This window comes from Diadema antillarum, unplaced genomic scaffold (assembly GCF_040938485.1).
Source record: "Diadema antillarum isolate AM-2024a unplaced genomic scaffold, OU_Dant_1.0 seq00000150_RagTag, whole genome shotgun sequence".
In the NCBI taxonomy this organism is placed as follows: domain Eukaryota; kingdom Metazoa; phylum Echinodermata; class Echinoidea; order Diadematoida; family Diadematidae; genus Diadema; species Diadema antillarum.
Window position 1 is genome coordinate 659,109 of NW_027271223.1, and position 21,211 is coordinate 680,319.

The 21,211-nt window shown below is 36.3% G+C and overlaps 1 protein-coding gene across 1 annotated transcript; it reads left to right on the forward strand.

Moving 5' to 3' along the window:
• Nucleotides 1-1,314: 1,314 nt before the first annotated feature.
• On the forward strand, nt 1,315-19,949 carry LOC139727752 (uncharacterized). Its single transcript, XM_071638730.1, has 8 exons — nt 1,315-1,541; nt 2,562-2,709; nt 3,376-3,881; nt 4,641-4,745; nt 14,936-15,062; nt 15,477-15,572; nt 18,853-18,990; nt 19,779-19,949. The coding sequence occupies exons 1-8, from the start codon at nt 1,315-1,317 to the stop codon at nt 19,947-19,949; spliced, it is 1,518 nt and encodes a 505-aa protein (XP_071494831.1).
• Nucleotides 19,950-21,211: the final 1,262 nt, after the last annotated feature.

Here is a 21,211-nt window from a genome sequence, read left to right on the forward strand (position 1 = left end):
TGAGTCGCGCCATGATCCGTGCCAAAAAGCTTATAATGTAAACACGGGGTATTTTAACTGACCCAGTGAAATCCGAATCAAGCTATGTATACTTCGCGGCATTACACTACATTGCGTGGGCCTTGTAATAATATAAAAGTGGCCTGGAAACACTGTTTATCACGTTCTATTTTTGTAAGGAGATGAGTGGGGTTTATGGAAATGCATCGCAATGTCACGGAGATCGAGACGGGAATGTGGAGAAACATTCAATCATTTAGATTTCCGCGAATCATCCGATGAAGTCACATTTGAGTATATAATTTGTCAATCTCATCCTGTTCCGAATTCTGCCTCCTTCCAAAACGATTTCCTTAAAAAAAAATATTGCTAGTTTATTTCAGCGCGTGCAACCTATAGGGGAGGGGAGTCATAAAGATATAGAAATGTGGGACTGGCACATTTTTTGTTTCGCTCTCATCTTGTTAGTAAGATATGCATGTTATAATACATCGTTTATTTCAGAAAATGGCTTGCGGACCGTCCCCGAACAAACTCACTGGATTGTTTCATTTCAGTCAGCAACCAGCTGCGGAACTGAATAAAGATTCGGTGAGAAATAAAACCATCAAATTTCAATATGTATCCTTTATTCAGGCCTCGAACACAACAAAGACCGAGAGACTACCAACAGTAAGAACTATTCTTGAATGAGAAAGGGTGGGCTAGATCACATCATCGTTTCATCATTTTGGAACTGTACACCAAATTTTATGCAAGTATAAATTGTTACGTTCTCGAGATGCAAAATATCTCCCGAGGTACAAGATGAGATCCTCTAGATTCATGTTAGAAGAGATGAGTTTACTTACATCAAAAGTGTCCACTCCACAGAAATTTGAAATGTGTCTTTCAAGAAATAAAGACAATCTATACTGTCTTTAAAGCATCTCGCGTGGTCTCAGTAAAAAAAAAACAACTACAACAACAAAACAAAAAACCAAAAATTAAATAAAAGTGTTTAGAAATTCAAGAAAACTCAAAGCATACTATAACGATACCACAAAGGTATCAAAAAGCTTTGTTATGGAAAGGTTGTCTATCAAAACCGGCTGAGAACATGTCAGTTTAAAAATCATGTCTCTGACCTTGAAGTGGTGTAGATTCAGTTGAAAACATTGAAATTCACAAGAGTATTACTATGTTATCTCCATTTCGGCTAAAACAAAGTTTCACATTAAGACTCACATTTGCCCTTCTAAGATTGATTGGAAATAAAATGAGATCAAACATATTTTGTTACCAATCTGCCTTTGTATCCTAGCATCAAACAAAATGGTTTTCATTATCGGCATATTACAGAAATTAATCGCTAGTACATGGGAGCTTGATACCAGTAATGGATATCTTCAAGGGCTTGGGCCAGACGGAAAGAAACCCTTCTTGATCATCCCGAAAATCTGGAAGGTCACCAGACACCGATTCGACAGGGAGATTCTCTGCCTGGAATACGGCACGGAGTTAGATCGATCTCACGTCTTTCTACTCTGCACCCATAGGCGGTAATTACAAGAGAGAACTATATTCCAAATGACCGTATTTCCACTGTACGGTGTATCAGTCTGGCATCTCCACATTCGATGCTGGCAACTATAGATTAGCAACAAGAATGGAAATACAGTAGATATACATGCAATTCCATCGATTAATTAATGTATCTCAATTTAGATTGGAGAATGTCAGTTTATGACTGTAGCTTCAGCTACAAAAGTCCGATGGTAACACGTTGTGGTGGGAATCGAGGCCGAAATAATGATGATAACAATGATAATGATGATGATAATAATAATAATAATAATAATAATAATAATAATAATAATAATAATAATAATAATATGATAATAATATAATAATGATAACAATCATGACGATAATAATAATAAAGTAAAGGTGATTTTTTTCCCATAATTATTTTCACTTTCGCATTCTTATTACTGTTTTATCATTTTTATCTCGCAATGTTCTTTTCAAGCTGCTATGGATTTTGAATGAAAATTAGAAGTTGAAATGTTTGTTTTCAAATTTTAAACAAACAAAACTTTAATGAACATAATCTAAATATGCATATATATATGATGTATATATATGCACATATATGTATATATATGTATGTATATGTATATATATATATAATTATTATGTATACATTATAATGTATATATATCTAAATATATATAGTGTATTCATAACAAGATTCGTGATTGACAAAATTAATACCACGTGACTTAGTATTGATTTAACAATTGTGTTGACTCACATCTTGTTAAAGATATACTATAAAACATTTTACTTTCTATAATAGTTTATAAGAAATGGTTTCATATTTGCCCTCGCGCGATTCTACTTCGTTTTCGGTGAGATAAAACCACACTTAGACCTTAAATTATGCATTATTGGCGAAAGTAATGATATTCTAAACTGATTTCGAGCTCACGTAAATAATTCTTCATATATGACTGTATGATATTGTTTGTATGTTGATTACTATGTTGTTAACCATCATTATTCTGCTTATGACACAGTGATGCTGATAAGTGGGAGGATGCCCTGTGTAAAATCACCGGGCAGGAGCCACCGCCTAGAAGGAGGATGAATACTGGGGTGGATAAACACTACAAGAACAAGAGACGGAAGGATGGAATATCGGCGCCATTAAACAACGGATTTTCGGTGTGTTTACCATGCTGGCTCATTGATTGAGGAAAAAATGAATGACATAAAAAAAGATATATATAGGTCTATAATATAGCAGTATGTATGATGCACTGCATACGAGTACTTTGTGTTTGCGTAATTAAAGGGACATTCCAGACGATTTTCATAATTTCACATCATGTAGTACATAAATCGACAACTCCATGTATAGATTTGTGGAATTTATTGTGGTTCTTGAGCAGAGAAACAATACTTTGAAAAACCTTAAACAAATTACACTGAACAAGGATGATGACATAGGAGGTTCACATATTTCAGAAATGTAGCCATGTAATTCCATTACAATACCGCTTGCTTGCGAGTTCACCTGTATATAATCTATGCATGCCTTCTTCTTTTGTTCTGCTTCCTTGAGCCCCAACTCATACATTCTTATGGTGATTCTGCCATGTCATCATCCTTGTTCATTGCAATTTGTTCTAAAATTTGAAAATATTCTTATTCTTCACCCCAGTTATCACAAAATCTGAAACTCTGTCCTCAGTATAACTAATTTATAGTTGTTCAAATGTAAAAATCTGAAAATCATCCGGAGGTCTCCTTTAAGTTGTGAAAGTGAAGAGAATGAAAACTGGAATCATAGTGGCTTGAAGTAATGATATCCTTATCGAAAATACCCAGCTGCAGGCGGTCGAATTCAGCGACCAGCCGGATGAGCAAGAGGATGAACACGATGACTGCGATGACGACGAAAACACATCCGGTCAATGTGTTCCACCAGGAACGAATGGACGTAACGAGGCTCGGGTGCCAGACGAACAGCACATTGCTGATGTACTCGGAAGCGGAGTGGCACCCACCCCGGAGCAGCGGCACAGCAGCGAGGAGAAGCTTCATGCCACCGTGTGCTCATTTTGCAGAAATGAAATTGACTCTCTGGGTCAACGGATATCGCAGTCATCAATAACGGGCTCCGATTCGTCTAAAAACGAATCAGTATCGATGCCAAAGCCTCTCGTATCGGATCCTCAGCCTAATAGACTCACTGGACTTGATTGTAGTTCGCCCACAGTTAGCTGTGGCGATAGGGTACCACCTCTGCATGCCGACAGCTGCAGCAGCAGGTCGTACTCCTCCCCACTGCCTCTCCTGTCTCACCCCGGTGTGATTCACTCGGAAAACGTGAGGTGAGCTCTTCATTACCAGTGCTGTTGCGCTGAGAAGATAAAGCCTTTTCACTAGCAATAGTTCATAAATTCCTCTATGAAGAAATATGAAGTTTTATCAGGTCTATACATCGGAAAAAAGCCCTGCAAAATAGGAATCGATTCTGCGTTACTTTTCGTGAGTTGTTCTCAGTGGTTTGGTAGGAGTCCTACATAGCTACAATGAATTCACCAACTTCTCACGCAAGATGAAACTGGCAGATCCCGAAGATTTTCAGGCGATAGAACACCGCTTTGAGTCTCTTTTTGCCATGAAAGAATTATGTCTGTATTCCGAAGAATATGTGCCACAGTAGAAGAGATAGTTTTCAAAGGATCTTCAGTGCCTGGAGATAAGCTATGTATATAATGTAGCTATCTTGACATATTCAAGATATTGATTCCTTCACACTTCACAAATTTAGTCCTCATGTCTGGAATGTAGGTTTCTGCGTAGGCCGAATCAGTGCTAACCAAGACCTTTTTTAATCATTATTCATCAGTAGGACATACGGTAAAATGATCTATTAGCCTAAATTTGTTCCATTCACGAAAGGTGAATGATAAGTTATGAAAGCAGGAATAAAGAGAGAAGAAAAAAAAACAGAAGAAAACAAATGACACAGCGTATCAAAGACGATTCGTTAAAAGTGGCTACATAGAATGAGTGGACGATGTATGAAGGCGACATCTTATCTAGGAGAGTATTTCTTTTTTTAATCTTTGATTTGAATTCTACAGAAGACTACGAGAGGAGCGGGACGAGGAATCTGTCACAATACATGGGAAAAAAAGTGAACTCGCCATCATGGGTCTGAAGCTGTGCAAGCATGACGATTATTTCTAGTAAGTTTATTCTTCGTTGTTTATTACAGACGTGTTTGTCTTTGTCATGTTTGTTGTTGAAATTTGATGTGACTTGATTTGATTTGATTTGATTTCAGAATTTCTTTTTTTTTCATAAATAAATGTAATACAAAGTCAATTGAACGAACTAAGTGAGCACAGTGTTATTTAAATCTGACAGTTGAAACAGATAAATGATTAATTCAAATATCCAACAATATTCTGTCACATATCAATGCAAAATGATGTGTACCTGCCGTTCGAAAGACAGATTAAACAAATCTAGATATAACAGAAATACATGAGACCTATAAGCAAACACTTGACGAGGATGAGGGCCTTAGAAATGATGTTTAAACAATATACAACGTCCTAAGAATATATTCAAGTCACCCCTCACTCATTAAGCATTGTTAAGTCGGTGATAATGAAGCGAGATGTTTGTGTGCATATCAATTTGAATGACATATGAATGTTTGAGTCATTGTTGAATTTCTACTTGAAATTTTACGAGATGTTATAGCTTCATTATACACATGGAATGAATGTCTTCAACGACACTGTATATATTAATCATAATCTTTTCAAAGTTAATTTTCTGACGAATGTAAGTTTCGCTTATTTCATTTCATGTCATTTCATTTCATTTTGTCTGCAAAGTTTTTATAACATAGACCTACACAGCAAATGAGAATACGGCGTTCTCAGAAACAAAGCGATAAACTGAATCAAATTCAAATGAAATTTTATTTCCAGTAACACATGTTTGTTGTCATACAAATTCGATGAAAACAAAACGTACAATGTATTACGCTGTACAACAACAACAAAAATGCATATGGAACTAATTGTTAAAAATAATTGCGTGAATGGAAAAGATGGACCCACGCAAGCTTTTTGGAATGTGGGTCACTCAGTACATTGAATTTAAAATACAATAAATGTAAAGATACGGAAAAGCACACACACACGCACACGCACACACACAAAGGCACAAGACGCTCACAGTCAACAAGAACGTATGGAATAGACAGGACAAACAATGAGACAAAGACATCATCAACAAACATCAAATAATTAGCTGTATTATTTACTGTCATAATATCATACCAAGAGGTAATTAGAATTAAGTCAAATTTGCATTTAAGCGTACAAAGATCACAGGGGATCACATTGTGTATATACTTGATGACGGAATGACCTTCCTTTCTCTACCATTCTATTCAACATAATGGAAACCTAAAATGTCATTCCATGCATGTTTAGGTTTGCTGTAATAGATCAAATGAACCCCACATGGATGGAATGGTAGTAGTTTTACCAAAATCTTACTTACGATAAAAAGTAAATTGTGGGTTCCATGTAATTTGATAAGTTTTCACGAAACAGAGATAATGGTAGTTACTACTCTTACAGATAAGATGAAGACTAGTGACTACTTGTCATGAGACTCGATCCCATACACCTACACACAGTTTAAATATTGACTATAGATTGCGGTTTTTGACATGAAATCAAGGAGAAAGAAAACTTTCAGCATTTCCATCATTTCTTTATATAGTTTCTATAGCCTGAAAATGATAACCTTTAGGAGGGTACGGTTTTGGCTCCTGAAATATCGACTGAAACATTACGTTTATAATAGTTTCATTCATAAACGTATACTAACTTGAGGAGAATTATAAGTTAAAATTGATGATTTCACTATACGGTATTTAGTGGTGCGACCAATATCTTGAAAATTATAACAGAACTTAGCAGAATACCAACCGGCAGCTTTAAATTCAGTTTTAATGAAGTGCCTTTGTAAACCTACATGTTTTCCTTATTCTTTTGATACACTATAATGAAATAGAAATGAACTGCCAAACTAAATTTGGTGAAACGCCGAAAAGTTTCCTCACTTCAAGTCCAACTTCGATGATCTTTCGATGATGTCTGTCTCCTGTTACTCTTTTTTTTTATCAGCGTCAACTTGAACAGAGTGCGGAATGCACTTTAAAACCTGAATATGCCTGTGCTATTCTGCTATAATATGGTACTCTGAAACCTTTCCACTAATCTGTGTGGTAGTGTCTTTATCTTGTCACCTCTGAGGACAAAGTGCAGTTGATGCCCATAACAGACCGCGGTAAGGATGCATGTGCATGCGCAGTTCTATGATCATATAGATTTTGATTTTTACGCTTGAAATTAGATACAGTTGCACGCATTTGCACGTAAAGCCCGATTTCACAAAGGTATAATTTAGATCAAATCCATTGTCCAGTAGCCAGAACAAGCTTTTGATATGGGCGTGCACAAGAAAGTGCACAAATATTTCCTAAGATTAACCTTTACAACACCCTTACCCTCTTTTTTAGAACTCTATATTAACATTTGTTTTCTTTTCATGCATGCATGCACGCATTGATATTCGTTTTTCCGTTCGCTCGTCAGCTTTGGTCTGCTTCTTCTATAGTCATGTTAGTTTTGTCCATTCACCTACTCAGTATTTCAATCGTTCCTATAATACACAATATCAGAATTCTGTTCTGTTCTGTTAATGATTTCATGTATACGTTGCAATGTGTAAAGAAAACAAGAGGGAGAAAAGAAAAACAAACGAATACGACAAGTTCAAAGCCCTTATCTTTACGCAGAAAATCTTCCATTTTGTTTTTTTATGCGTGTCTTTATTCTAACCTCGTAACCTACTTAGTAACTGCTGTGCATTTCTCTCCTTTTCAGGAAAAAACGATTCTACGAAATTTCTGAAGGGATTTTGTTGTTATTGTGTGTGTTGTTGTTGCACTGATTTTTTTTCTAACTCTGTAAATATCTTTGACAATGTTTGCAAACGGTCGTTAAAGCTGGGGTCATCCAACAAGACCGATACCCACGAGTCATACGTTCCACTAGACCGACATTAAAAATAATAATAATAATAATGAGATCCATGAGTCATACAGCCCACGAGGTATGCGGCTCACGAGTCATACAGCTCATGAGTTCGACACTACGCAGAAAAGGCCCACGAGACCGACAAGATGAACAGCGCCATCTCCATGTCACTTACAAGTATGTGCTTGTACAGGGTGTTCCATGAAGGGAAAAAGTAACATACTGGCGGGTGGAACCTTTTTTATTTCGTATGCAGGCGAGAGATTATTTCATGAATATTCATTATGCAGGCAGTGGAAAGTCCCCATTCTCTCGATGCATAAAGCTCACCACGCCTGCAACTTCTACAGCATCGTGTACCAAAGAAATACCTCCTTGCGTGTACACACATGGACATGACTGTGTGTGTATGTGTGTTTGTGTGTGTGTGGGGGGGGGGGGTTAGGGTTAGGGTTAGGGTTAGGGTTAGGGTTAGGGTTAGGGTTAGGGTTAGGGTTAAGAATTTGTACACCTATGTACACACACATCCATACACACAGCACGCAACATCTGTGTGAACACTCAAATAATACGACGACTCACAGAACTATGCGTACCGGTACTTCAAGAAAATCGAGGCTTTTGCTGCCCTATGCCCCTACTAATGAATATTCATGAATGGGCTATCGCTTTGTTACGAAGAAAATGCACTGGGATACATCTTTATTTTTTCGTCACTCGATAGAGTGAGAGTGTGTAACTATTTATTGAACAGCGCTATGTACATATCAACGACATCGAGTATGTATTTCTACAGGTGTGGCTTTTAAGGGACAGTTCTGTCACACTACGCTAGCGACATTGTTACCTATTATGTTTTTGTTTTTCCAAATGAAATTGGACATTTCATGGGACCCCCCCCCCCATAAGAATAATTAATGAAAGGGGACAAGACGATGTATGGATAATTTTAGATCTTTGATAACGCCAACGTACTATTTTTAATAGGCTTTCCCAACTTCTTGCTAGAAGATGGGCTTGATGGGTTTTATGATTTGGTAGCCAGTTCGTTTTTGCGGATTAGATGGAGTTTCACTAAGAATTTTGCGTACTCATCTTTTTTTTTCTTTTTTCCCTAATCAACCCATCATAATCGAATCATGCTCAAAGACGGGTAAGGTGCAGTTTCCAACTTTTACTCTGTGAAATGTCTCTAACAGTCACATTTTCCACATGATCCCACTAGAATATGATAACCATGACCGTTGGCAGATTTTTATTATTTTTTTTAAGGGATGGAATGGGGAGTAAGAATATCTTAAATAGGTCAAAGAGTTAACATGCAAACGAGGGTGTTTGGGCATTTTTTAAATTAATGTGGCTGCCGAATAAGATATGTATGATTCTAGGGAAAAGGTTTATATGTATGAATAGCTTACGGACTCAACTTTTATATGACACCAAAATGTCTAAAAACAATTCATACTTGAATGAGCACTGCGCACTTTTGTAAAAGGGTATAAAAATTAGGCTGCACAGGAATTAGCCTTTTAAATTTGCGACAGGTGAGTTCGTTGGAGCTTGCAAAACTGAAGTTGATATGATAAATTTGTAATCAATTGCGATCAGTTTGTGTTTGCTGAGTGAATTTTATGATTTATTAAACCAAAATTTTGTGCATGAGTAAACCGCAGGTGCATTTATTTTATTGTAGCATTGCAAATCTCCCTGGTAGACTCAGTGGTGTGTTCAGGTGAGTCAGAATGAGGTGATGGTACATGTTGCAATTTCCATGTTACACACTCTTATTTTTTACATCTGTGACTTGAATGAAAACCTTCTCCCCACATTGCAGTTATTTTCAGATTAGTAGAATAGCTCATTGATTTACTTAATAACCAGATGGGGATTATGTAAATTCATTATTCAAATACATTTTAATGAAAAAGGAATGTCACAGCTACTGGCTACTTGTTATTCAGGTTGCCCATTGACCTGAAGAATAAAAAGCTGACATCCTTGACTTTCTTTCTTTTTTTTGACAATCCATAATTGAATATTCAATGTTACATAATCTCTACCTATCATATTAACTTCAGTTTTGTAAGCTCCAATGGACTCACCTCTCGTAAAATTGGAAGGCTAATTCCTGCGCAGCCTAATTTTCATACCCTTTACAAAAGTGAGCAGTGCTCATTTAAACATGAAATTTTTTCAGATTTTTTGGTGTCATATGAAAGTTGAGTCCATAAGCTATCCATACATATAAACATTTGCGCCAAAATTGTATGTTTTTAATTCGGCGGGCATTTCGAAAGTGTATAGTTGTTGTTTTTTTTTTAGACACACGGTATAGGAGGCGCTGTTCATCATATCGGCCTCGTGGGCCTTCTTTGCCTATAGTCAGGGCTGCACACTGGCGCCGGTCCGACGGTCAAAGACCGGTAAAAGTCACTGTCGGACCGGTAACTTTTCAGGAAATCCACAAGTTACCGGTCCGACATGACCAGTAAAAAAAAAAAGCATTGGTGAGGTCAGTAGAAAGGAAAAGAGCAGCCCCGATCAGGAAGAAACAGAATGCAAGATATTGCACTGTTCAACAAGTTTTACGCAAGTTTTCGTTTATGTCTACTGGTGCAATTTGTACAGTAAACATAGTTTTTAGCACTAGCAGTGGACCAGTAACATTCGCGCTCGCTTGCGCATTTGGCGCTGCTCGACACGCACTGCCATGCAAAGCACACGATGCAAAGCATGTACAGTGTAACTGCTTCTCGTTTGCTTGCGATCGGCGGTCATGCCAGACAAGAAACATTGATAGAAGCGCACGCATTTCTGGGTCATTTTACTTATGATTTTTTAACGCAAGATCGATCCGATCCCGGCTTCCCAGCAGCGTGGCAGTTATGTTAGAACTACATTTACTTGTGTCGATTTTTAGAAAAAGTAAAAACACATTCGATATTCAGGGAAACAGTAAATGGATCTGATTGCGTTTATTTTCATTTGCACAGTCATTTCACAAATTAATATTTTCATTCGCTCAGAATGTTCTCATAACGAAGATAGGCGCAAAAAGGATCACGAAATTGGCCCTTCCGTGTTCTTTTTAAGAACGCATGCACAAAATGTGTAGAGATAATACTAGGGAGAAAAAAAAAATCATGAAATCATGGCAGTCCCGCTTACATATTTCAGGTAGAAATCGTCCCAAAAAGGATTATGAATTCGACCGGCCGCGTCGTATCTTCCAAAAGATTATGTACGAAATGCGAAGAGATTATAGAGGAGAAAAAGAAAAAAAATAAAGGACACATTTTGGTGACTGCATCATAAACGATTACAGCCGAATAACAATTCATGAAATCAACGCAATCCTGTTGAAATTTGAGGAAATAATAGGCGCAAAAAAGGATCTTGAATTCAGTCCTGCATGCCGTCTAGGTTATCAAAAACGCATACACAAATGCGACGAGATTATCCGGAGAAAAATAAAAAAGACATTTTTACCCTGCTGGTGCGTGTATTACAAAAGATTACATCCGAAGTAATTCATGAAATCGCCACAATCCCGCTGATATTTGAGGTAGAAATAGGCGCAAAAAGGATCGTGAATTCGGCCGTATACCTTGTAGATAAGAACGCATGCATGTACGAAATGGGAAAAGATTAGCGGGAGAAAAATAAAGGACACATTTTCACCCCTTTTGGCGCTTGCATCATATAAATTACAGCCGAATAGTAATTCATGAAAATTTCGCAATCCCGTTGGAATTTGAGTAAACAATAATAGGCGCAAAAAGAATGTCGAATTCGGCCCTTCATGCAATGTAGAATTTTGAAAACGCCAAATACGAAGAAATTATCGGGAGAAAAATAAAGAACGCATTTTCAACCCTTCTGGTGAATGTATCACAAAAGATTACAGCCGAAATAATTAATGACATATCGCAATCCTGCTGATATTTGATGTAGAAATAGGCGCTAAAAGGACCGTGAATTCGGCCGTGACGTACAGGCATGTACGCAATGCGAAGTGATTATTGGGTGAAAAATGCAGCACACATTTTCAACCCCTTTTGGCCCGTGCATCATAAAGATTATAGAGCCGAATAATAATTCATGAAATCATCGCAAACCCGTTGAAGTTTGAGGAAACAATAGGCGCAAAAAGAATCATGATTTTTGGCCGTGTCGTATATCTGTTTAGAACGCATTACGAAATGCGAAGAGTTTATCCGGGGAAAATGAAGGACACATTTTCAACCCATTTTGGCGCGTTTATCATAAAATATTACTGCCGAAGTTATTCATGAAATCATCGCAATCCCGCTGATATTTGAGGTAGAAATAGGCGCAAAAATGATCGTGAATTCGGCCGTGTCGTAGAACGCATGTACGGAATGCGAAGAGATTATGGGGAGAAATATAAAGAACGCATTTTCAACCATTCTTGCCGGTGCGTGCATCACAAAAAGTTACATCCGAATACGTGAAATCGCCACAATTCCGCTGATATTTGAGGTAGAAATAGGCAAAAAAGTATCATGAATTCGGCTGTGTGGAACATCTGTAAGAACGCACTTATGAAATTCGAAGAGTTTATTGGTAAAAAATAAAGGACACATTTTCAACCCCTTTTGGCGCGTTCATCATAAAAGATTACAGCCAAAGTAATTTATGAAATCGTCACAATCCCGCTGATATTTGAGGTAGAAGTAGGCGAAAAAAGTATCATGAATTCGGCCATGTGGTGCATCTTTTTAAGAACGCACTTACGAAATTCGAAGAGTTTGTCGGGAAAAAATAAAGGACACATTTTCAACCTCTTTTGGTGCTTGCATCAGAAAATATTACAGCCGAAGTAATTTATGAAATCGTCACAATCCCGCTAATATTTGAGGTTGAAATGGGCGCAAAAAGGATCGCGAATTCGGCCCTACATGTCGTGTACCTTTCAAGAACGCATGCACAAATGCGAATAGATTATCGGGAGAAAAATAAAGAACCCCTTGTAGCGCGTGCATGAGAAAATATCAGAGCTAAAATAATTCATTAAATCGTCGCAATCCAACTGACCACCAAGAGCAGGTTACGCAGCAAGTTCGCGTGCCGATGTTTAGAAAAAGTCACAAACGCATTTGATACAATCTGATTTTGTTCATTATCATTTTATACCACACTGTAATTCACAAACAAACATTCAATTTTTTCCTATCTATTTTTTAATTTTTTGTGCAATAAATAATGCAAGTTTTAAAAAAATATATCAATCTGTAAAATGTACATGGGGGGGGGTACGTCCATAAAAAACAAGAAAATACGTTTGCAAGTCATTTAATGTTTTTTTAGGTTGTTGTTGTTGACCGGTAAATTTTCTGTTCTGACCGGCAAAAAATGGTAAAACGGGGCATTTACCGGTCCTACAGAGACAGGTTGGACCGGCAGAAAAAATGGGTTAGTGTGCAGCCCTGCTATAGTGTTGGTAACGAGCGCCTCTCTTGCGAAGCTCCGGTCTCGTGTGCTTTTTAAGTGTAGTGTGAGTTTCGTGGGCTTTGTTTGCGTAGTGTCCGTCTCGTGAGCCTTTTCTTCGTAGCGTCGAACTCATAGGCTGTATAACTCGTGGGCCTATTTCATAACTTGATGTCGAAGTAGTGGGCTTTATTTACTTAGTGTCGAACTCGTGGGCTATATAACTGGTGGGCTGTATGACTTGTGGCTGTATGACTCGTGGGCTGTATGACTTGTGGGCTGTATGACTCGTTTTCTGTATGACTCGTTGGCTGTAAGACTCGTGGGCTGTATGACTCTTGGGTTGTATGACTCTTGGGCTGTATGACTTGTGGGCTGTATGACTCGTTGGCTGTATGACTCGTTGGCTGTATGACTCGTGGGCTGTATGACTCTTGGGCTGTATGACTCGTGGGTGTCGATCTCATGACGTGAAACCGTTAGAGCTTTCATTGATGTCACTGCATGCTTGTCGAGCACGAATGAATAGATTTCATAACTCTATGACATTTCATTTTTATCTGTATATTATCTGTAAACCACACGAACAGATAAAAATATACAGCAGAGTAAGATTGTTTTGTACATTGTTTTCCTGTTGCTGTGTACCCTGGGAGTAGTGATAAGACATTAAGGTCATAGGACCTACTTCAAACATATCTGTTAGTCAGTCTCTAGTCCTATTATAGTGTAGGAGTTCTAAAGATTACCATAACTACCTCGATCTTGAAATGGAGATTGAATTATAGTTATGAATGGACATCCTGTTCATGAGTTCCACTATATACAGTATTATATCATTTATTGTCAATGATAAACATGACATAAGTGATCCATTTTACAAGCTTTGCTTTTTAGTGGACGTATACCACTCTTTTTCCATGCCTACTTTTTTGTTATCTTTGAAATCATGCATAAGTGTTCTTTGTTATTCTACTTATGTCATATGTTATTATTCTCATTACGATTATGTATATATTTCTTCTTTTCCTGGACTGAAATTAATCAACTAATTTGATCGTTTTATGAATGCTTAATATCTTATCTTATTGTGTTTTGTTTCACTCTTTGCTGCATGGAAATGAATATAAAATTGATTTAAATTGAATTGAATTGAGAAAAATATTAAAAGGGTTAGAAGAATTACATTCATTATTACCTGAATGATGAGATGACGTAAGCTTAGAAATTAGAAATAATGTTTGTCATAATTTATCAAACTGAATTCCCTGGAAAGTATTAATTGCACTCCGAATTTCACACTTATACTGTTGATCAAGGACTGTGTCAAACATAATATATGAGGATGCAGTTATACATATATATATGTATGTATATGTATATATATATATAATGTATATATATATGATATATATGCATATATATATATATATATATAATCTTTTTTTTTTGTTCTCTGTTGATTTGAAGTCAGAACTCAAGACTAGCAGCTGGTACTGTCTGTATAATATCGTAGAGTTTTTACCGTTTTTTAAATACGACACTAAATTTCTCTGACCTGTTCCTACAAAGTCATTATAGTCCTATATAATTATTATAGCATATAAGAGCGTCGTGTTGCTGCCATAGTCGTGATTCATGTTATGTCAATCATGGTACTATTGCATGGATTTGCCAGTTTGTGCAAATGAGCACAAGTGAAGAAACTTAATGACATCAAAGCTGAAATGTACAAACGTATCTCATCCTCTACCTGAAACAAACAAACAAACAAACAAACAAAAAACAAACAAAAACAAAAGGTCTTCACAAGAAACAGTTATCAGTTTCTTTTGATCTGTCTTTTTCTGTTCTAGTGTGACGGGATGGGAGCGCCGTCATCGTGACATCGGTTTTCTGGACTGCATTTTGGCAATCAATGCGCAGAAAGTCTGTAATGTGAGGGCCGTGCAAAATTTCATTCTCACCAGTGAAGAAGAGACGGTAAGAAAGTTTATCATTCCAAAATATACCATTCATGGCTACGTGCAAATACATTATACATGTATTATAATTATGAATATGTATACGGAGACATTTTTGCATGTATACTTTAAATATTATATTACATGATGTAATCGTGTTGATAATCATATTACATGAATTAAGTATGCATGATTTCGATACCCATGTATGTTATCAAAAGAACAATTACCTTAAAATGGGCAATTTTGTCTCATCGAAGCCCACCAGGCCCAGGGAAAATAAGGCTTTAAGGATAAACTATCATGATGATAATGCAGTGTATTGTATTCAATATAGATAATCCACCAGCCATGTGTACATTAATATGCATCACTTTATTAATATATTTATATATGAATTACAATCGGCTAATGGTCCTTTCGTTCTGAGCAGGTTACCCTTCGGATCCGGCGTTCTCCTTGCGGGTTACTCGTTGCTCTGCATGTCCGCTCACGAGAGGATCTTGGTATCAAGTTAGAGAGCAGCGAGGTATGAAGGTCTTCTATCCCTATTCAATTCAATTCAATTGAATTCATTTATTTTCATTCTTCTTCTTTTTTCTTTTTCAACAAAAACATAACACAAGATAAATCAGGTTTTACATCATAAACAAAGAACATTTGTCTTAATTAATAAATGGTATCAATAAACATAGGAGCGCATACTGGCAAAAAAAATAATACAAAGTCATGCTTCAGTTGAAAAAAAAGGAAGAAAGAATAGAGAGGTCCACTAAAAAGCAAAGCTTGTAGATTGTGAACCACTCATAAAACCTATGAATTACTTATTTACAAACACTTGTGACGAATATGATATACGACAGGACGGGACAAAACAGAAGAAACACAACAACATGACACAACTTGCCAGAATAGATGAAAAGTATGGAAGGAAAGAAAGAAAAAAAAGAGAGAATGAGAGAATACCTACGAGGGAAATGGAACAGAGGATGGTAGAGAATGTGCTTCATAGAGTTGGTGCTGCATGCAGCTGAGCAAGGATTGTAATGGCTACTTCTTTACGTAATAATGAATTCAGTGTTTGAATGATTGGTGGGTGGATGATGAACCCTGAGGTTAACAAAAGCTATAGCTGTTAAAGGAAAACAAATATCAGGGAGGATTTAATAAAAAAAGTTTCAACTTGCGCTTAAAAGAATACAAAGATGGGGAATTTTTATTTCAATGAAACTCATTAGATTGTCTAGTGGGATAATCATGAAAAGACTGGTTCCGTGGGAACATTGAATTAAAAATACTGGGAAATGCATTTACATTGTAATTAAACATAAACTGACCAAGTTGAAAAAAAAATACAAATCTTTAATTTTCAAAATCTCATGTTTAATAAATAATGGCTCTGTATGGGAACGTGGCGGGACGCCACAAATAATACGAATAACCTTTTTTTTTTGTAACAAAAGTAATTTATATAGTAAGTTTTGATGGGCACTACCTCACGCTAGGAGTCCGTAATTAAGATAAGGTAAAATTAGAGAAAAATACAACGTCAACAAATAGGACAATGGAATATGAAACTTAAGTCTATTAATAATACCACGAAAGTTTATCATCCACTGTGATACCAGGGAATTTTATATGACAAACTCGTTCTAACAAAGTGTCATCAAAAGCAATACCTGTGTCTAAATCTTCTAAAGAATTACTAAAAAGCATCTACTTATATAGTTTTCTGAAGATTAAGAGATAATTTGTTAGCTCTTATCCACTGAGTTACTTTTTTCAATTCGGAATTAACTATGCGTACAAGAGTATCTGGATTTTGGTGAGAAAAGAAAATATTTGAATCGTCAGCAAAAAGTATAAATGAGAGTATGTCAGATGATCTGCAAAGTCATTAATATAAATGATAAAAAGTAAAGGTCCTAATAAACTACCCTGTGGGACGCCACATTTAATGAATTCTAAACTCGAGCTGTCCTCGTTCAGAGATACATATTGTTTTCGGTTTTGTAGGTAACTCCTGAACCACTCCAAGGCCTTCCCGCGTATTCCATAATGAGACAGTTTATAAAGTAATATTTCATGATTAATTGTATCGAAGGCCTTGGAGAAGTCCAGGAAGATACCAATAAGATGAGAATGATTATCAATAGTGTGCGCAGCGTGGTCAATAAACTTTAAAAGAGCATGAATGGTGCTATGTTTCTGACGGAACCCAAATTGAGAATTTGTAAAAACATTATGCAAATTCAAAAAATTAATTGTTCTTGTAAATATCAATTTTTCCAATATTTTAGATAAAGATGAAAGCAAAGAAATAGGTCTATAATTACATATATCAGAATTATCTCCTTTTTTAAATAAAGGGAAAACCTTAGCTATTTTCATAAAATCAGGAAAAACACCACTTGATAAGGATTTATTGAAAATATATGAAAGTGGGTCAGCAATTGAAGATATAATCCCCTTTAAAATAAAATTACGGATATCGTCATAACCGGCACTTCGCTTGTTATTCATTGCGGTAACAATATCTATTATTTCATATTTTGTTGTTGGAACAAAAAAAAATAGAACTGGAATTGGATTGACCTAAAGATTCAGAAAAATGTATATTTGACTGCGGTATTTTTTCTGCCAAATTCTCTCCAGTCATTGAAAAATAAGAGTTAAAGATATTGACTATATCATTAGGATCTTCAAAAACTTTATTATCATGTCTTATCTTTATAATTTCTGATTTCTTTTTCGATATATTCATAGCCTGCTTCAACACCTTCCATGTATTTTTTATATCATGTTTATATTTTTCTAACTGAATCATATAATATTTTCTCTTTTCCAACCGTATAATCTTCGTTAAAATATTTATATACGAAGTGTATTTATTTTTTAACTTCTCAGTTTTTTTTCATTTTGAATTTATAATATAACCTATTTTTCCTATTTATTGAACGAAGAAGAGATTTTGTAATCCATGGTAATTTGGGGGAAGTTTTATAATTAACTGACTTTTCTTTTAATCTGGGAATATATTCATCTAAATGTCTATTAATTATCCCTGAAAAATTCACAAACGATACATTTATGTCATCATTATCATAAACACTAGACCAATCAGCCCTGTCTAGGTTAGCACCAAGACTAGCCAAATTTTCTGGTGTAGCTCTACGTCTGGATGAAAAAGAATGAAACTTATCAACACAATGTTTAAGGTCAAAACACGCTATAATGGGGAAATGATCAGTAATATCAGATAAAATTATGGAAGAATTTAAAATCTGCACGGAATTAGTAAAAATATTATCAAGGAGGGTGGCGGAATGATTTGTAACACGAGTTGGCTTCGAAATTAATGGCAAAAAAGAAATTGAATTGAATTGAAAGAAATTGAATGGCAAAAAATGAAATTGAACATGGTGCTGTGGCAACATAACAAAATTCTCTTGTTATTTTTGTTTGTTTTTGCCATGATGAACAGGATTGTCCGGGTGTTCTTGAAAACATTAGAACTACGTTTGACAAACGGCAAATATTTCATTTCTCTCAGCACGACGACCTAAAAGTCACATGAACACATTAATAGATTGGTAAATAGTTGCATAGTTTCATGTAGTAAAACATTGTGCTTCAAATAACGACTATTACGCTTAGTGAACACAGACCAGAAAATGCAGTCATCCAATGCGGAGGTCCGGTAACAGACACGTCTTAGTTCCCTGTAGGCTGTGATATTTTCTGTCATTTTTTTTTCATGCATGATTTAAACCGACATATAACCTGCATTTTTCCCTACATGGCACTAGATTGTTCACATGTCCCCTGATGGGGCTTTGCGACAAGTCTGCGACCCACTCTGTGCATGGTTTTCCGGCGAGCGGTGCAGGCGATCGATCACAAGCATCGGAGATCGGTTGGTCCCTCGTGGCGCCTCAACGAAAGAGGTAAAAATTCCTTCAGTGGTGTCCGAAATAATGGTGTACAGTTATCACGTGGTCTGCTTGGAGTCCTCAACTCATGTATTCTAGAGTTAGAACACTTTGTGCACCTGTGTTTTCTTTCATTAACATTTTGTTTGATGTTTTGTTTTGTTGTGGTTTTCAACCCTCTGTGATCACGTGAAAAAGTGTGTCCAGCTTTTGTTAGACACTATTAACTATCATTATGATTGTAAATGCTGTGTGGTCACATTCAAAGATGCTCTGATTCATTTGTTGGCGTTTTTTCAGTGTGGTATTTTCCCCGCGTCACAGATTGTTTGAGAGTTGCTGTTTATATCCTCGTACTATAGCTTACATAAGTAATGACATAAGTAAACGCAGCATATAAAACCAGAACAACGATATCCACAATTCAAAAAAGAAATACCACAACTGGATTATGCATTAATGATGAAAAAGTTCAAGGAAATAACATGAATAAATAAGATGGGTTTTTTTTTATCTTGAGGCTACACATCAGTGTTTATAATATTGTCTTCTCTGTCAAATATAACACCAAACAAAAGTTGTAGCACAGAAATTGTGATTGTGACATAAATGTTTTCACTGAAACGAAAAGATCTCTCATTCTATAGTAGTAAGGTTAACTCATAAAATTCAACTGTATCAGTACGTATCTTCAGAACTTAATCAAGACGGGCATAGATGAATTTTCAGTACATCAAGTAAGATGTAATCTCTTTTGAGAGTCGATTCTTATCAGTCAGTTCGATTTTTCTCTCTCACCACAGGTGGAGAGCAGACTGGATGACGCCATAAGCCATCTGACGTCATCAGAACCTCTAGTTCTCTATCTTCACCCTACATCCTTCCTCGAATATCTACAAGTGAGTGCCAACATCTCTTGCGAGGACACGTTGCTCAACCCAGTCTCGCGGAGACCGTCCAAGATCAAACCCTAAAATATTATCATCAAAAAAAAACGTATAAGCTGGTATACTGATGTATTCATGGGGATATTTCCGTCCATTCTTTCCGCAAGAAGCTCTTAAGACGTCATACATTCACTGACCTAGAGCGGTACGCTGCGGTACTCGTCATCAGTGTGTACACATAAGCTGTTGCTACGTTTGACAAGTTTGTGAAAATTTTTGGTTGTCAGAAGCAACCATGTTTCTAAATATAAGAGAAGAGAACTTAACTTCGTTACAAACGTCATATGTATTTACTATCAGTAAACTGGTGTATTGAAGACATGTAGGGAGGTGGAATCCACCTCTCTGCGCCATGCGAGTAATTTCCTCGTAACACAACTCTGCCAATCCTTGTTTGGCCCCGAATAGGGTAATGTACTTGTCGTTGATCTATAGGAATATGGGATTCTGATCCACAATGCAATATCAATAAACGGATGGATGCTGAAGTTCGTTTTGCTCTACTGGTTTACCCCATATGGAACAGTACTAAAGGGGCATTGACATTATCTCCATCGCTATTTCTTTGACCTGCGCACACGATTCTACCTGTCAATACAAACAAAGTCATGTAAATATCAAGTCTCGTCATAATATTATGTGTGTGTGTCTATTTGTGTGCGTGACTGCGCGCGCGCGTGTGTGTGTGTGAGAGAGAGAATGTAAGAGAGTACTGAGTTGAAAGGGGTTGACAGAGGTGCAGTAACAGGATATTCATTTAACTAATTTTATGTGTCTATTCAAAGTGCATTAATTCTACTCGTCATATTTAATTCTACTCATGGTATTCAGTTGTATCACACACTCGCAGAAGTTTTGAGGATTCTTATCGTAATGGTGATTGAAAAAAAAAATGCTCCAGTTTTCAACTGGCTATATACTATTACATGCGTGCTTTTCGACTCCGTATCATTAAAGTGCAATTCCCCTTCATGCTCCATCCAACTATTGTTAAAATAGTTAAATCACACAAACAGAGTGGTAAAAGATTTGTCGAGATCAGAGGTAAGAAAGATTCCATATGGAATGTTCCCGGTTTTCGCCAGATATCTGCAATAATTAGATAATGTATGTTGATGTTATCGACTGTCAACCCCCCTATTTCTTTGTACACGCGTTACGACAGGGGTTCTGTCGATCATTCAATTACTAAAACACAACAAAAGATATCTTATTTATTTCAGTTATAATACATATATATATATATATACATATATATATATATATATATATATATATATATATATATA